At 30.8% G+C, this 15300-nt stretch overlaps 1 protein-coding gene across 1 annotated transcript in view; it reads left to right on the forward strand.

Annotated features, from left to right (window-relative positions):
• Nucleotides 1–15300, forward strand: part of LOC129246426 (V-type proton ATPase subunit C) — a 43996-nt gene that overhangs the window by 5885 nt on the left and 22811 nt on the right. Inside the window, exons 2-3 of the mRNA XM_054885244.1 lie at nt 8137–8279; nt 9474–9627. Of these exons, the coding sequence (XP_054741219.1) occupies nt 8148–8279; nt 9474–9627 (286 nt within the window). The 5' untranslated portion in view covers nt 8137–8147. The remainder of the gene's footprint in view (nt 1–8136; nt 8280–9473; nt 9628–15300) is intronic.

Consider the following 15300-nt stretch of genomic DNA (forward strand, 5'->3'; position numbering starts at 1 on the left):
AAACGGTAGCCAAAAGTTCTAGTGTAACTTTGGCAGTGTGACAAATTGCACCGTCCTGTTGAACGCAAATGTCGTCCATGCCATCCTCTTCAATTTTTGGAAACAACTCGTTGAGCATGTCACGGTAACGCTCGCCATTTACTGTAACCGCAGCTCCTCGCTCATTTTCGATAAAAAATGGCCCGATGATGCCGCCAGACCAAAAACCGCACCAAACAGTGACTCGTTGTGGATGCATTTGCTTCTCTACAGTAACGTGTGGATTTTCTGAGCCCCAAATTCGACAATTTTGCTTATTGACGTGGCCACCGATGTGAAAATGAGCTTAATCAGAAAAAAAGAAGAAGACTCACCACTTTGGAAATAGATTTTCAATATTTCCCAATTTTGTTCAAGCGTACAGCGTCCCATTTCGTAAATGGCAAACCTTTAAGTAAATTATGAATACATTTGACATGTCATTTTTGTTACCATTCTCAAAAAAATAGGTGGTTCAAAAAGCAAACGCTATATGGCCCACCCTGTACTAATAACTCAACTAAACCGTAGGACTGGTATTCATTGAAATGAATTCTTAGTAAAACATAGCCTGTTTTGCTACTGCAGCATTTTTTAGGGTGAATGAAAATTTTTCCAACAAAGATATAGCCTATTATATGTTATTCTTAATAAAACGGAGTTTACCAACTTAAAAACGCTTAGTTCGCTGAAAAAATAATCTCTATTGGGATAAAACCTACATCCTTTCTTTAAGTAGAACATCATAAAACATCTCCCAAAGATTTTGTCAGCCAATGAGCTCTTTCGACGTAGTCGGGCCAAAGTAAAAATATTGTTATATACTTTGGAAATGTTAATGAAACGGTTATTGTATGTTGTGTTCCTTCACAAGCTAGTCGTATCTTGGATATGCGGGGTTGATACTGGATAGGTAGTTACTTTACCATAACACAATATGTATGCCACTGTAACGCGGATCCCACGAAGTAGCTAAGACTCTTTGTCAGCTAAAGATGGGATTTGACACTCTATCACTGCTTGTTAAGCCGTGTCGATGGTTGTCAAAAGTATTTCTAAGTCCCGTCGGTGCGAGAGATGACTATTGACATGTTCAGTAGGCAGCTATTTATTGAGCTGGTAACATTCATGAAAAAATTTGCTTACAGAGCATAGTGTTATGCCCCTTAAGTTGAAGTTCCATTGAGATATTCTGAAGACATCAGAAGGCGAAGTTGCAGTCTTCAGTGTTTTCGCAGGTATGTAGCCTATAGAAGTTTTTTTGGATTTGTCTCACGTTCTGTCAACCAGCAATTTTAGTAGCTTTCACTCTGGTCGAATGTTACGCACAGTAGCTTAAGATATTCACAAGCGAAATTAGGGTGACACTTTGTCACTGTTTTGTTATAGCAAAGACGCGATACCGTCAATTCCAAAAATACTGCTTTGTTCTCGATGAGGTAATAATCAGGGGTTTAACCTTAAAGATAAGGAATATAAGTGGCAAAGCAATAGCTGTTTTAAATGGCATCGCTCTAAAAAGGTCCTTCTACTCCGCTAAGAAAACGATGCTATCGTCATGATTGTATACCTGCAATTTTTTTCTGCTGATGCATTTTTTGTTTCTTATTTTTGTACCTGAATAGTTTTAAATATCGATACTTGAAATTGAATGGAATAAAATCCTGCCTTTCTTGATTCGGCGCCAAAACAAAAATAATCCATTCGTTACGAGGACTACGACTCTCGTGGCGTTTGGACGGGAGAAAGGCAATCGTCGGCTATTATTATTATTCCACATACCTTGTACGGCACTGCATGCAAGTACAAAAATATTCAAATAATTACAATTAATAAATGAGTAAATAGTTACACTGCATTGATGTTATAAAAAGTTTGTACACTAAAACTGACCGCCCGTCGGAAAAAGGTCTACAAGAGGACTCACGTTTGTATGTATGCATATAGTGCAAACAAATGCGACGATAAGCGTATATATGCGCTTAATGGCCTTCAATGTTTGGAAGATATCGGCACTATAAATAATGAAAATGTTCATTAGAAATACTTTTTCCTGTGTCGCCATCATCTCCACTGCCAACACAGCCACCTTTCAAAGTTACGCGCCATTTGTTTATCTCGTATAAAAATCCACTTTATTCCACCGCAAGCATGCATACTCGTACACATAGCAATATCGCATGGTATTTTCTGCATCAAAAACACAATAATTTACTATACATGGTACAACAAAAACAATTACATAAATGCCAACAACGTAAGCATTGTTGACATTTTGCACTCATTTCTAATGCCAAAAATTCCTTTAATCGTTTTTTTTTTTGTGTTTTTGTTGTAAAGTTTGAGCGGTGAAGCGCCTCTAATAGCAATACGAAGAAGAGAAAACGACGTGCAGTCAGCCAGACAGTCTACACAACTGTAAGGCTAAATGACAACAATAGACGCCATCATGTCCAAGCGCATACAGAGTGTCTGTATCTCTTCATCTACTACCATTTCACCCTGACTTATGCTCCATATGTAACTTTGGGGAGGGATGCGTTGGTTTCGATAGTTTGAGTATCGTCACCGTACAACTGGCTAGCTGCTTTACATTGTACGCTTGTTAGGACGAAAAATTCTCAGGACGAATTCAGTTGCGGACAGAGCGTCGTTGTGTGCAGAAACGTTTGTTGGTGCTATTGGGAAAATATTAAAAAATAAATAAATAGAAAACTTTTTGAATTAATTTAATTTTAAAAGTGTCAAATACTAAACTGATATTTTAAAGGCGAAAGAAAAATTGTTAGAAGTCCAAATATTAAGAGAAATAATAATAATCAAACAGTGAAAATTGTCAATGCTGAAAGTTTTAATTATTGTGGAAAATGTTGAGAGGCCAGCTAAGTTCTTACGCTAAGCCAATACACTCACGGATTGAATTGTTGTGTGCCATCAACGGACGAGTATGTGCATAAAGCTTGATTTTGTACAAAAATAGCTGACAATTTATTTATGAGTGTTTGAATGATTTTGAAGTTATTTTTGAGGTTACTGTGAGCAATTTATATGTGAATCTCCGTTTGTATCAGTAAAATAACCCCAGGAATTGCTGTAATTTATTTACTAGTTTTCTTTCGTTTTATTAAATTTTTTGAATATATATTAGAAAAGTTACGCTGATCATTAGACTTCGGCGCATTATCGACGGTATACGAAGCGATGAGTTCGATCTCTATTGCATACAAATTACTTTATTTATTTAAAAAATTTCTGCTAAAGTTTAATTCAACTTCAGCTTTCTCATGAATTATGTGCCAACATAAATTACGATACAAAAAACAAAAAAACTAATCTAAACAGAGTTTGCAAGTAGGAAAAATTATCCATTTAATTATTTTTTTAATTTTCTCAAATCTATTTTAGTAATATCTAAAACATATCAAAAATTAATCTGAGAATTTTCAGCAAATCTTAATATTGATAACAAGTAGCAAGACAAATTATTGCGCATCCGCAATTCCCTATGGGCGCATCTCCCTATAGCCTTTATTTTTATTTTTATTATTTTTTTCCTTGTTCACTCCTCTCGGGAGCATAGGGCCTCGACAAGACTTTTTTTGCGTTGGTTTCGTTAATCTATTTGATTTCATTGTAATTTATTTGAATAATTTGTTCACATTACGTTCAGGATAGGAGGGATTCGTAAGCTTTAGTCAATTTACAACTCGTGTTTTTTAAATTAAAGACTTGTTTGTCAAGATGTTAGCTCAAACACTGAATTCAACCTCAGTCTTTGGTTTTACGCCACTTTTCTGTGACACGAAGGTGATTTCGAGTTTATTTTATTTAGATGATTTTGTTTCTTGGTCTTAATGGGTATTTGAAGATCTTTGTGAATATTTCTTTGCGGATATACCATCAATGTGTGCTTGCAAGGGTCATACCCTACAATTGCATAATATAGTATACAAGCAATGTCGGATGTGAAGTACTAATATTATATTATATTATATATTAGAACATTTACATAAATAAAAATACAAGAACTTTATAAAACAATCGTGTAAATCCGACCAGCTGTGTATGTATCTTCGTGTAGCTAATATAAAATATGTATGTATGTACATATATTGTGAGTTTGGGACGAATCGGACTTTACATCCTTAGAGATGTCATCTATCAAAAAAGCCTGCGAGTTTCTTGTTGGCTTGAAGACAAACTTATACTGTGAGTTTGAAACTTAATCAACTGGCTATTTTTTCAATTTACTGGTCACAAATATACGCAGTAAAACGGCTACGTATATATATGTATATAATATTTAATATAATACTTTTAAATGTATTATAATAATATTTTTTCTATTTTAGTTTGTTTATATTTTTATTTTTATTTTATACCGTTTTATTTAAATATTTAAATATTTCAATATTTTTTTAATTTTTCTTTATAGGAATTTTTTGTACTTAATTCCTGTTTTATGTTATACTTTTATGCTGTTATAATATATTTTTTTTTAAATTAATTTTTATTTTTCTCTTACCTTATTTTATTTATTCATTCTATATAATATTTAATAATTTAACATTTAATAATATTTTTTCTATTTTTTTTTATTTTTATTTTATACCGTTTTATTTAAGTATTTAAATATTTTTAAATTTTTCTTCACAGGAAGTTTTTGTACTTAATTCCTGCTTTATGTTATGCTTTTATGCTGTTATATAATTTTTTTGGTTTTAATTAATTTTAATTTTTCCCTTACCTTATTTCTTTTTATTTTCTTTATTTTATAATGTTTTTTTTTACGTATATAATTTTTTTTTTCATAACGTTGTTTTTTTGTATTTTTCGATTTCTGTTTTTCTTTTTGTTTTATTTGATTTTATTTCATATTTTCTAATTGCTGTTTTAATTTTATTTTTATTATTCTGTTTTATAGATTTTTAATTTAGTTCAACTCAATTAGCTTTTATTACATACTTGTTAAGGGGGGACTCTACTGTAAAACTTAAAAAAAAATCGATTTTTTACTTTTTGTTGAAACATACTCAGAAACAACTCCAGAATGTTCCATGAAAATCTTAAAAAGAAATCTTGAATAGTTTTCAAGTTATAAAAGTTTTAGCAAAGCAGGTATAAACTGAGCGCTCGAGAGGTTTACGGTCATATGCGTGTTTTTCTCGAAACCACGTTTTCAAAATTGCCCACATCACAGCTCCGTGAAAAATTAACATTTCAAGCTCAAACTTTGATAGTATATTTTTAACAATATTTACTAGTTTTTAAAGCTATGGTGGGGAAAAATTTATTATTTATAACCCCTTTTTTAATAACAAAATGACAACAAAAAAATGTCGATTTTTTAAAAAACTTCAAAAATTTTACAAAAAAATTTTTTTTTTGCAAGTAATAGGCTTAACAACTAAAAATAATGATATATAATAAAAAAAATTTGGGTTTTTTGATTTCAGATTTTTTTTAAATGCGCGACAGTGTGGGCAGATTTCAAAAGGCGTTTCGGGGGAGCGGCTGTACAGCTGCCATTTTGAAATGAAAATAAATTTAAAAAATTTTTTTGTACACTCAAGACCTGTGTTTATGTAACCCTAAACTTTTTTTTACTAATTAAATTAATACAAGTATGAAAACAAAATCCATGAAAATTTGATTTTTACAGTAGAATCCCCCCTTAACTGTGTAGCTTTTAGAGCTTTACGATCGGCTACTTTGTAAACAAAGCAATATTTTCCCTATTTTGTTTACTTTTTTACTTTATTTTGTTACTTTTATTTTCATTTTTCGATTTAATTTGATTTTATTTTACTTAATTTTATTTAATTTTTATTTTATTGTATTTCATTTTAATATCTGGATTTTTTTTACATCATTTTATTTTATTTTTTAAGTGTTTTAATTTCATTTTATTTTATTTAATTGAATTTTATTTATTATTTTATAGTAATACATTTTAGTATAGTATTTAATTTTATAATTAATTTTTTCATGGTTTAGTTCACTTCATATTATTTTATTTTCTTTCCTTTTATGCCATTTTATTTTTTTTTTATTGTACATCATTTTATTTTTTAACTTAGCTTTGTGTTATTTTCCATTTTCCTGTTATTTAGTTTATTTTGTTCTACATTTTTGTTCATTTTATTTTATTAAATTTTTGTTTGTTCAATTTTTTATTGTACTTAATTTTTTTATTCATCATTTTATTTTATATTTTTCTTCTACATCATTTTATTTTATTTTCCATTTTCTTGTTAGTAATTTTATTTATTTTATTTTATTTATTTTTTTCATTTTGATTCATTTTGCTCTCCATTTTCTTGTAAAACATTTTATTCAACTATTTCGTTTTAGTTTATCTTACTTCTTTTTATCTTATTTTACTTTTTATTTTATTGTATTTCATTTTAATATTGGTTTTATTATTTTTTTGTTTTGTTTTATTTTATTTTATTTTTTTGTTTGTTTTTTTTTTATTTCATTTTTTTTAATATTTTATTTTTTAATTTCATTTCAATTTATTTTTTTGTTATTTTATTGTACTTCATTAAAATACTTCTTTTATTAATTTTTTGATTTAATTCACTTTATATTATTCTATTTTCTTTTGCTTGATTTTATTTAAATTTTTTTTATTCTACATCATTTTATTTAATTCTGTATATTATTTTTTTCATTTAAATTTTTTTATACAACCTTTTTTTATTTTACTTTATTTTATTTTTTTATTTTATTCGTCACTTTCTTGTTATTCATTTTATTTTATTAATTAGCATTCAAGTTTTTAGATTTTGCCGCACTTCAATCTTGATTGTGTTCGTTACTGTTAAATTACTCATACGACATGCCCATGCACCTTGGACATATTATATATTCATATGTAATGCATAGGTATGTGCATACGTGCGCTTACAATGTATTGGTTATTCCCATTGAATGGCACTTCCTGAGTCCTTCGTTTAATTTATCGTCGTTCAAGTTCAATGCAATAGCAATTGAAAGTTTTAAAACACTATAAATAATTAAAGGGATCTATTGATTTTACAACCGCAGTGCATTTACTCATCCGGCGGTGCGGCGGCCAAATACCGTTTCATACAACGACTTAATATGTCGCTCAAGTTTAACCTCTACCTGCTTTGTGCTTTTTAAACTTAAAGTTACTTAAAAATGTTTTTTTTTTCATTCGAAGCGTCCTTCGTTTCATGACTTCGTCTATTAGTTGTTTATCCTCTCTATCTCTCACCCTTTTCTTTTGAATTGTAGGCTTTAGTAATGTGCTCACATACAACTATTCAACGTATTTGAATATTTTATGTAATAGTTAAACGCAAGTTCGTCTTGGACGTCCGTATGTATGTATGTACGTCGAGACATCGTTCCCATTAAGTGACCATTGACACTTCTGCTCTACAATGCAACGTGATGTCATATCGTTACGTTGCGTTCGACGTGCGTGTAATGAAATGGGGTGGGATCGGGTAGCTTACTGAAGTATTGAGCAGGTAATTGTTTTTTTGGGTATGAAATGATTTTTGCTTAATTTGAATGAGTGTTTTTATGTGTTTATTTTATGCTTAATATACATATACAACCGTGGCCGGCTAATTAGAAACGCAATATTTTAAACAGTTTTAAATACTTTTTTATAACAATGTAGTTCATTCTACAATAAATATCATTAAGTCAAATTTAGAAACTTTTTACGAGATTTATAAAAAATTATTAATTATCTACACAACTCAACTTCCTCAACTTTTTACACAACTTCAAGCTTTTTAATCATAATTAAAAATTTGGGTATGCAGGTTTATTATAGCACATTATAATTTTACTATAATGAAGTGCAAGTTTGAAGTGGCTCAAAATTCTCGTTAATTGTTTCTCCTAACTGAGTTACGCATTTTCTCCATATAAAAAATATGCATTCCTTTTTTCCCTCGAATTGTTAGAAATTTTGTAGAAAGTTTAAAACTTTGATTTATACAATATTATATTTTCTTAGAATAATGTTTTGTTTTTATAAAAAAATGTGTGTCAAAGAGAAACACATAGCGTTTCCAATCAGCTGACTATGGATTTAATTGAGTTTGCTTAATAAATATCTTAAATTTTTAGAAATCAACAAGATGTCCGAGTATTGGCTTATTTCAGCCCCTGGCGACAAAACATGCCAGCAAACGTACGACACCATGAACAATCTCTGTAGCAAACAAAATAATCTGTGCAACAACTATAAGTTTCATATACCCGACTTGAAGGTAATTACAAAATCCTCGGATACTGGTACTGGTATGCTTTATATATTTATTTAAGCAGGTGAAAGAAAAAGGTAAAAAAAAGTAGATGTGACGTCGCGCTTTTTGCTCTTGTGAAATGTTACAGTGAAAGAGACAAAAAAAGAAAATAAACAAAAAGTGTTGTGATTGAGTGCGATTATTTGTGGTAAAATATATAAGTGAATTTGATTGAAAATTAACAAAAAGTTTTAATAAAATATGATTTCCTTGATGGAAAGTGCTTGACAATCGCGGAGTAACAGAACAGTTCAATTTTTCAATGCGGAAAGTAAACAAACTGTCTAATAGAAACGTGACCGACATAACTTTGACTCTATTTGACCAATTCGATTTCAACAAAGAAAGTATGCATTTAGAAACAGTAATGCGAAACTATTTCTGCGAAAAATCCATCTCGCCCTCATCACCAAATCATCGTTTCGTATGCTATTATGCACATTCTATCCAACCGTTGGCGGTTGCCGTAGCCGAATGAGTAGTTGCATGACTACCAATCGGAATTCAGAGAGAACGTAGGTTCGAATCTCAGTGAAACACCAAAATTAAGAAAAAGTTTTTTCTAACAGCGGTCGCCCCTCGCCAAGCAATGGCAAACCTCCGAGTGTATTTCTGCCAAGAAAAAGCTACTCATAAAAAATATTTGCCCTTCGCAGTCGGCTTGAAACTGTAGCTCCCTTCATTTGTGGAACAACATCAAGACGCACGCCACAAACAGCACGAGGAGCTCGGCCAAAAACCCAAAAATGGCTCAAAAGCTTGTAAACAACTGAAAATCTATCAAAAAACAAGGATATTGGCAATATCTCTGCCACGATTTGTGTAAAGTTCCTAGTTACAAGCATTTTTTAGAACTATATTTTGAATATGAACCGAATATGGCCTTAAATTTGATTTTCCAAATACACACCTACCTGCATCAGTTTAAATTTTTAGCTGTACAAATTAATCTTTTAGATTTTAATAATGCCGTAATTTTAGTGCAGATGCCTTGTCAATCTTATTTTACAACTAAATTAAATGAAATAAACACTACATTTTAGAATATTTCTAGTTACAACTGTGGTGGGATTAGGTTATTTTTATTACGTTATGAAAAAAATTATCAACTAACGAAATAATTTTCTAATTTTCCAACACATTCCTACTATCTGGCAGGTCGGTACACTCGATCAATTGGTCGGACTCTCCGATGATTTGGGTAAACTGGATACTTATGTGGAGCAAATTACACGCAAAGTTGCCGCCTATTTGGGTGAGGTGCTCGAGGATCAACGCGATAAGTTGCACGAAAATTTGCTCGCCAACAACAGTAAGTACATATACAATTACATAGATACACATATTTAATTTTAAATTTATACAATAACTAATAAATTTAGTTGGAACTTTTTTTTTTAATTTTAAAACTGAAACAGTTATTTACTTTTGACAAAACACGTTTTTGTATAGAAAATATGTGAAAAGTAAGCACGCAAGCAAATTTTCTCGTGTGCTGCAACCAAAAAAAAATTAAATAAATATTAAAATAAAAAGAAGAAAAAAATCCAAAAAAGGGGAAAAATTAAAACATACTAATACCAACACACTTTGTTTGTTTTTTAGTAGAGATCTTTTAGAATGTTGATTGCGATGCCAAATTAATACTTTAAATAAAGAAAAAAAACAGTAAATCCCAAAAACAAAATTAACTAAAATAACAAAAAGCGTATTAACAAAATGTTAACTGGTGCATTTTTTTGCAAAGCCCTTTAAAGAAAGTTGATCAAGTTGCCTCCCCAAAATGGAATGAAATATTTTTTTAGTTTTAATTTTTGTTTGGAATGTCCCGATACACTCCCACTTATAGTATACACTATCGAAATTAATTAATTGAAATTCAGAGAATTTACCAAATTCTTGTAATTATTGAGTTAAAAGTACGGATTTAAAAACTAATCGATTTTCAGCTGGAAACAAGCGGTGTCAATATATGACTAACAAAATTAATACTCCTGTAAATTCCTCTCTTTTCCTTTATGAGTTTTTAATACGATTAAACCATTTCGTTTTTTTATACTTCGTTTATTTAATCTTTTGTATTTATTCTTGTATCTCTCTTGTTATTTGCTTTTTTAAATGTTTGTGTTTACTTTGTATTGGTTTTTTTTATTCTTCTCTTTTGCTACAATTTTGCCTCTACACTCTTTTTTGTGTAAAGTTCATTCATTTCATTACTTAATTGATGCGCACAATCATCCCATCTCAGTCTGACAACGTTGTGTGTCGCTTCGTCGAGATGAGCTTTTTTTTCAAGCTTTTTTTTTCTAACGTACATATTTTCAAAAAAAAATCAATATGAAAAAAATTATTGTGATGTTTTTTGTAATCCTTTTTTAAAGTGCGAACAATGTCATATCCATACATACACACATACATACATACACGTATATACAATACTTACCACATTTGAACATGCACACCATCAATTACTTACACACGCAGACAAGTTGTGTACCCTGCAGGGAAATCCACTAATACCGATCTGGTGCGCTGCTATGTAGTGAATTTAGAACCATGACTAGCGTTCCTGTTCTTTTCCATACAAACAACTTGCGAACTTTACTCGGCGGGTACTGCGAATTCTTAATTGCCACCCGCTGCATTTTTCTTGCGATAGTTCGGAACTGCACCATTTTCAGTTGGATTTTATAAAAGGTGAATTGGATGTTATATTATTATTAATTGGCGTGTACACCCATTTTAGGTGTTTGGCCGAGCTCGTCCTCTTATTTGTGGTATGCGTCTTGATGTTGTTCCACAAATGAAGGGGCCTACAGATTCAAGCTGATTCCGAACGGCAGATATTTTTTTATTGTTTGGATATTAATAAGCGTAAATTGGATTTTAGAATAGTCAATTAGCTTTTGGAAAGCGTAAATTGGTCTTTGAATAGTCAATTGGATTTTAATTTAATTTTATTTAAATAATATAATACTTATTATTTTTTTAATACTGCACGCACGCGTTCATTATATTGAACATCTTATATTGTTAAAACCGAATAAAAAATATTTATGACGTGATCCTGTAGCAGTATTTCAAATTAATTAGAATAAAGTTTATGGGGTAGTGTGTGAATCCAATTCCTTATTCTATAATCCAATAGACCCTTTCTAAGATCCAATTAATATTTTCTAAAATCCAACTAAATTCGCAGTACTAATTCACCAAATTATAAATATAAGTATATATGTCGGATAATGCCACAATAGACAATAGTGTAGACAGTGGCGTGCTATTTAGGTGGAAGCCCGAGCACATGGAAAAAATACAAAAAAAAACTCAAACTTCAAACTCATTTGCCTGCCTCGATCCAAGTTGAAATATGTACACTGAACCAAAATCACACTAGGCGTATCAACGTTACTGTTGTAGTATACGAAAAAGCCGTTAGGTTGCATCTATTTTCGACACTTTCGCCCACTGCAGGTATATTAGATGTCCGCTATTAGCAGTATCAATGCCTAAGTGGTTAAAAAGCCAAAAGTCCACAGAAATACAAAAAAAAAACAGTCTTTAGTCCAGTTTTTCCCTGTAGGGTAGCTGCATACATATATTCACACATACATATGTACATACAACATAAATAGTACATATGCATATCTGTATATAGGATTGAGATTATATGTTGTTCGGTCCTTTGTAGAGATGTTACGTAAATCAATTTTAGGACATGCCAATCTCCTTTCTTCCATCCCTTCCTTTTTCTTTGGCTTCCATGGTTTACCAGAACTCTATGGAATTTTGCGCAATTTTATGTGTGCACACGCGCACAATAATAAAGATTTTATTATTAATGTATTTATCATTCAAATTCAGACAGCTCTTTTCAATTGCACGATGACTAATCAAAAAGTTTCAACGACATTAGTTTGGATTAGTGTTGAAAGTTGTTTTCGTTGGATTTCTTTTGGATTCGTGCAAAAACTAAATAAATTTATTAAAAATCTAGTACTTTTTATTAACATATTGTAGTTGGAGACGTTAAGAAAAAAACGTAGGTAGGAACCACCATAGTCAAGGTCTTCTTTAAGTTCAATCGTCTTTATGCTTGTATACATCAGTAAACATCGCTGTGTGCTCATTAATGACATTTAAAAATACGTATGTAATTATTTTAACCCGACGATCAACAGACAGATCTTGACCGCTATTTATTAAGCTGGAAATTAATTAGGATTCCTTTGGCTGTCATTGAAATTTTGCCTCAATTGAAACTGAGAGAGTTTCATTCTTGATTAAACTGTCACTGTAAATCTCAAGTCGTTTGAGCCCATTTCTCTATTGCGCTCCAGTCGAAACCGTAAATTTTCTTGTGCTTACCGCTCCATGATGGTCACGATGATAACTCAAATGGACGCGAACACCATTTAGTAATACTGCGACAACTACAGACTCACCTACCTTTAGCTGCCACTGAATGGTCTAATGAAAAGAATTTTTTTTAAATTATTAAAAAAAAAATTGTTTTTTGTCTTTTTGGCCTCGCTATATGAGCACAATTTCATTAATGTACGCCTTCTAGCGCTATCTTAGGAGTGGCTCGGAGGAGATATCCGTCTTAAATATCTGCCTCATTTTTCGCGAAATTTCGACAACACTCGCTCGAAAATAAGTTTACAATATTTACCGATGTTGTTTAAGAGTAAAGTAATTCATTTCGTCCCGCGGCTGCATGAAACTGCCTGAGAGTATACATTTTGAATGGTGAAAAGCTGTTATTGTGGAAAATAGTGTTTGGGTCGGTCTTTAGAATTAAAAAAAAAATGTTTAGATGTAAATAAATGTTCTTAAATATTAAAAAATGCTCTTTCGCCAATTTACAATTATATTCTAAGAGCCTTGTTGAAATTAAATATAAAGTGATTCCTATAAAATTATGAAACAAATATATAAAAGGGGTTTTGTAATACTTTTGCAAATTAGAATCACTCGTATAAGGGCCTTGTTTTAAAAGCCGCATAGTCCATGACAAGCTAGCATGAATAAAATGGAGGCAAATAGGAAACTAAATACTCGTCCGAAAAAAATTTGGTGCAATAGAATGTATTTTTTCTATAATTTGAACATAAAATTCGCCAGAGTAAGCACTTTAGAAAACCGTACGGCCCAGAAAATTTACTAAGGAGAATTTCTCACACTGCTGTAAAATGTATATACTCTTTTTCGAAAATAGTCCTTTACTGTAATGCTGATATCTTCCTTAATCGGAACAATATTATTGATGTTTTTGAACAATTAATTGAACGCAAATATGCAATTAAGTGGAGTCATTTGAAATTTATGTTCGGGTTACCGCCTTCTACATATACTGTAGCCTATAAAAGTTAAAATAAAAACACAAAAAATTTGTATTTGAAATTTTTGGATTCCTACTCTAATATATTTAGTGTAACCAGTATTTTTATACATTTACTTGATATGTACTAAAATACCTTCAACTTATGTACAAAATTATAGCATCGTCATTTCGCGACCAGTTTTGACTACTTTTCTTTTATCTATTTCATTTTCACATTTTTGTATAAAAATATAGCTCTCATATTTTATAAATCAAAGTTTCAAACTTCGTACTGGATATATTGTACAAAATTTGGAAAAAAACCAAATGCACATTTTTTTTCATAAGGAGAAAATGCGTCAGGAAAACAACTATTAAAAATCAACGCGAATTTCGAGCCACTTCAAGCATGCATTTTTTTCTACTAAAAATTTAATAAGCTATAAAACTGCGATTCCATTTTTATTTTTTTGAATTTTTTTAAGAAGTTTGAATTTTGGTGAAAGTGTGTCGAATTTGTAAAAATTTTGTAAAAAGTTGTAGAAAGAGCTATATTTTTATAAAAAAATGAATGAAAAAAAAATCCAAAATATCGCGATTCTATTATTTTGTCCATAGGTGTATATCGTTAAGCTGTTGATAAAATAGAAATTGCTTGACGTCGCCTATACAGTTTTAGTTTGTTCATGCTACTTAAATGACCACGCCCATTTCTAAGGCTTTCTTCATGTATTTCATAAAAATCGAAATCTCTTTTTTAGTATAGTTACGGCTCTAGATACGCCTCAAAGTACGCGCTACTAACTTACCATTTTTTGTTAAACCAGCAAAATTTAGTAACCCCATTTTGAAAGAGAGTTTAGGAGCTGTGAGTATTTAAAGGTTAAATTAGCAATACCATAATGACATAACCGTAGCAGTGGCCTTGTAATTATATTTACAATCTACCGTTATTGCTGCCATAACCATTATTACATACATATGTAGTCATTTAATTGTTCATTTCGAAAGTGCAGAAACGAAAGAAAAAGTACCATCATGAGCATTATTTGCCATTAGTATGGATTGGTTTGTCATGCAAACACGGCCAAGTCATATCTAAAATATGTTCCAAATAAATAAGAAAAATAAACATATAAACAGGTCAAAATTGCAATTTAAAACTCATCGAAACAGAGTGAAGTGAATGCGAAGAATAAAATCTTAAATCAAAATCTCAAATGCAAAAATTCGGCAATCAGCTGTTTATGGTAATGTCGAAAAACCAAAATCCAATTGATTTCTCTGGTTAGGATTATGGTTATGGCATTATGGTAGGAAACCACTAATCGAATTTAGTGCTCCCCATAAGGTTGGTTGAAACAGTTGATTTATATGGTTTTGGTTATGTTGGCTTTAATTTAACCTTAAAGCCGCTATTTATCTATAAACGTAACATAAACGTAAAGTGTAGTTAAAGCTCAGTAGGAATAGGCAATTGGGTTCTCACAATGAGTCCGTTGCGGTAACGCATTTCACTAAGCTGACCTGTAAAAGGGGTCGTGATGCCGCAATGAAACTATTTCCGCATATAAACAAAAAAGCAACAGATATTCTTGTCGTGAAAGCAAATATTATATTCCTTTCTGTATAAACACGTATTTGTTGGTTACTTATTTTGAA

This window comes from Anastrepha obliqua, chromosome 4, assembly GCF_027943255.1.
Source record: "Anastrepha obliqua isolate idAnaObli1 chromosome 4, idAnaObli1_1.0, whole genome shotgun sequence".
NCBI classification, from domain to species: Eukaryota; Metazoa; Arthropoda; class Insecta; order Diptera; family Tephritidae; genus Anastrepha; species Anastrepha obliqua.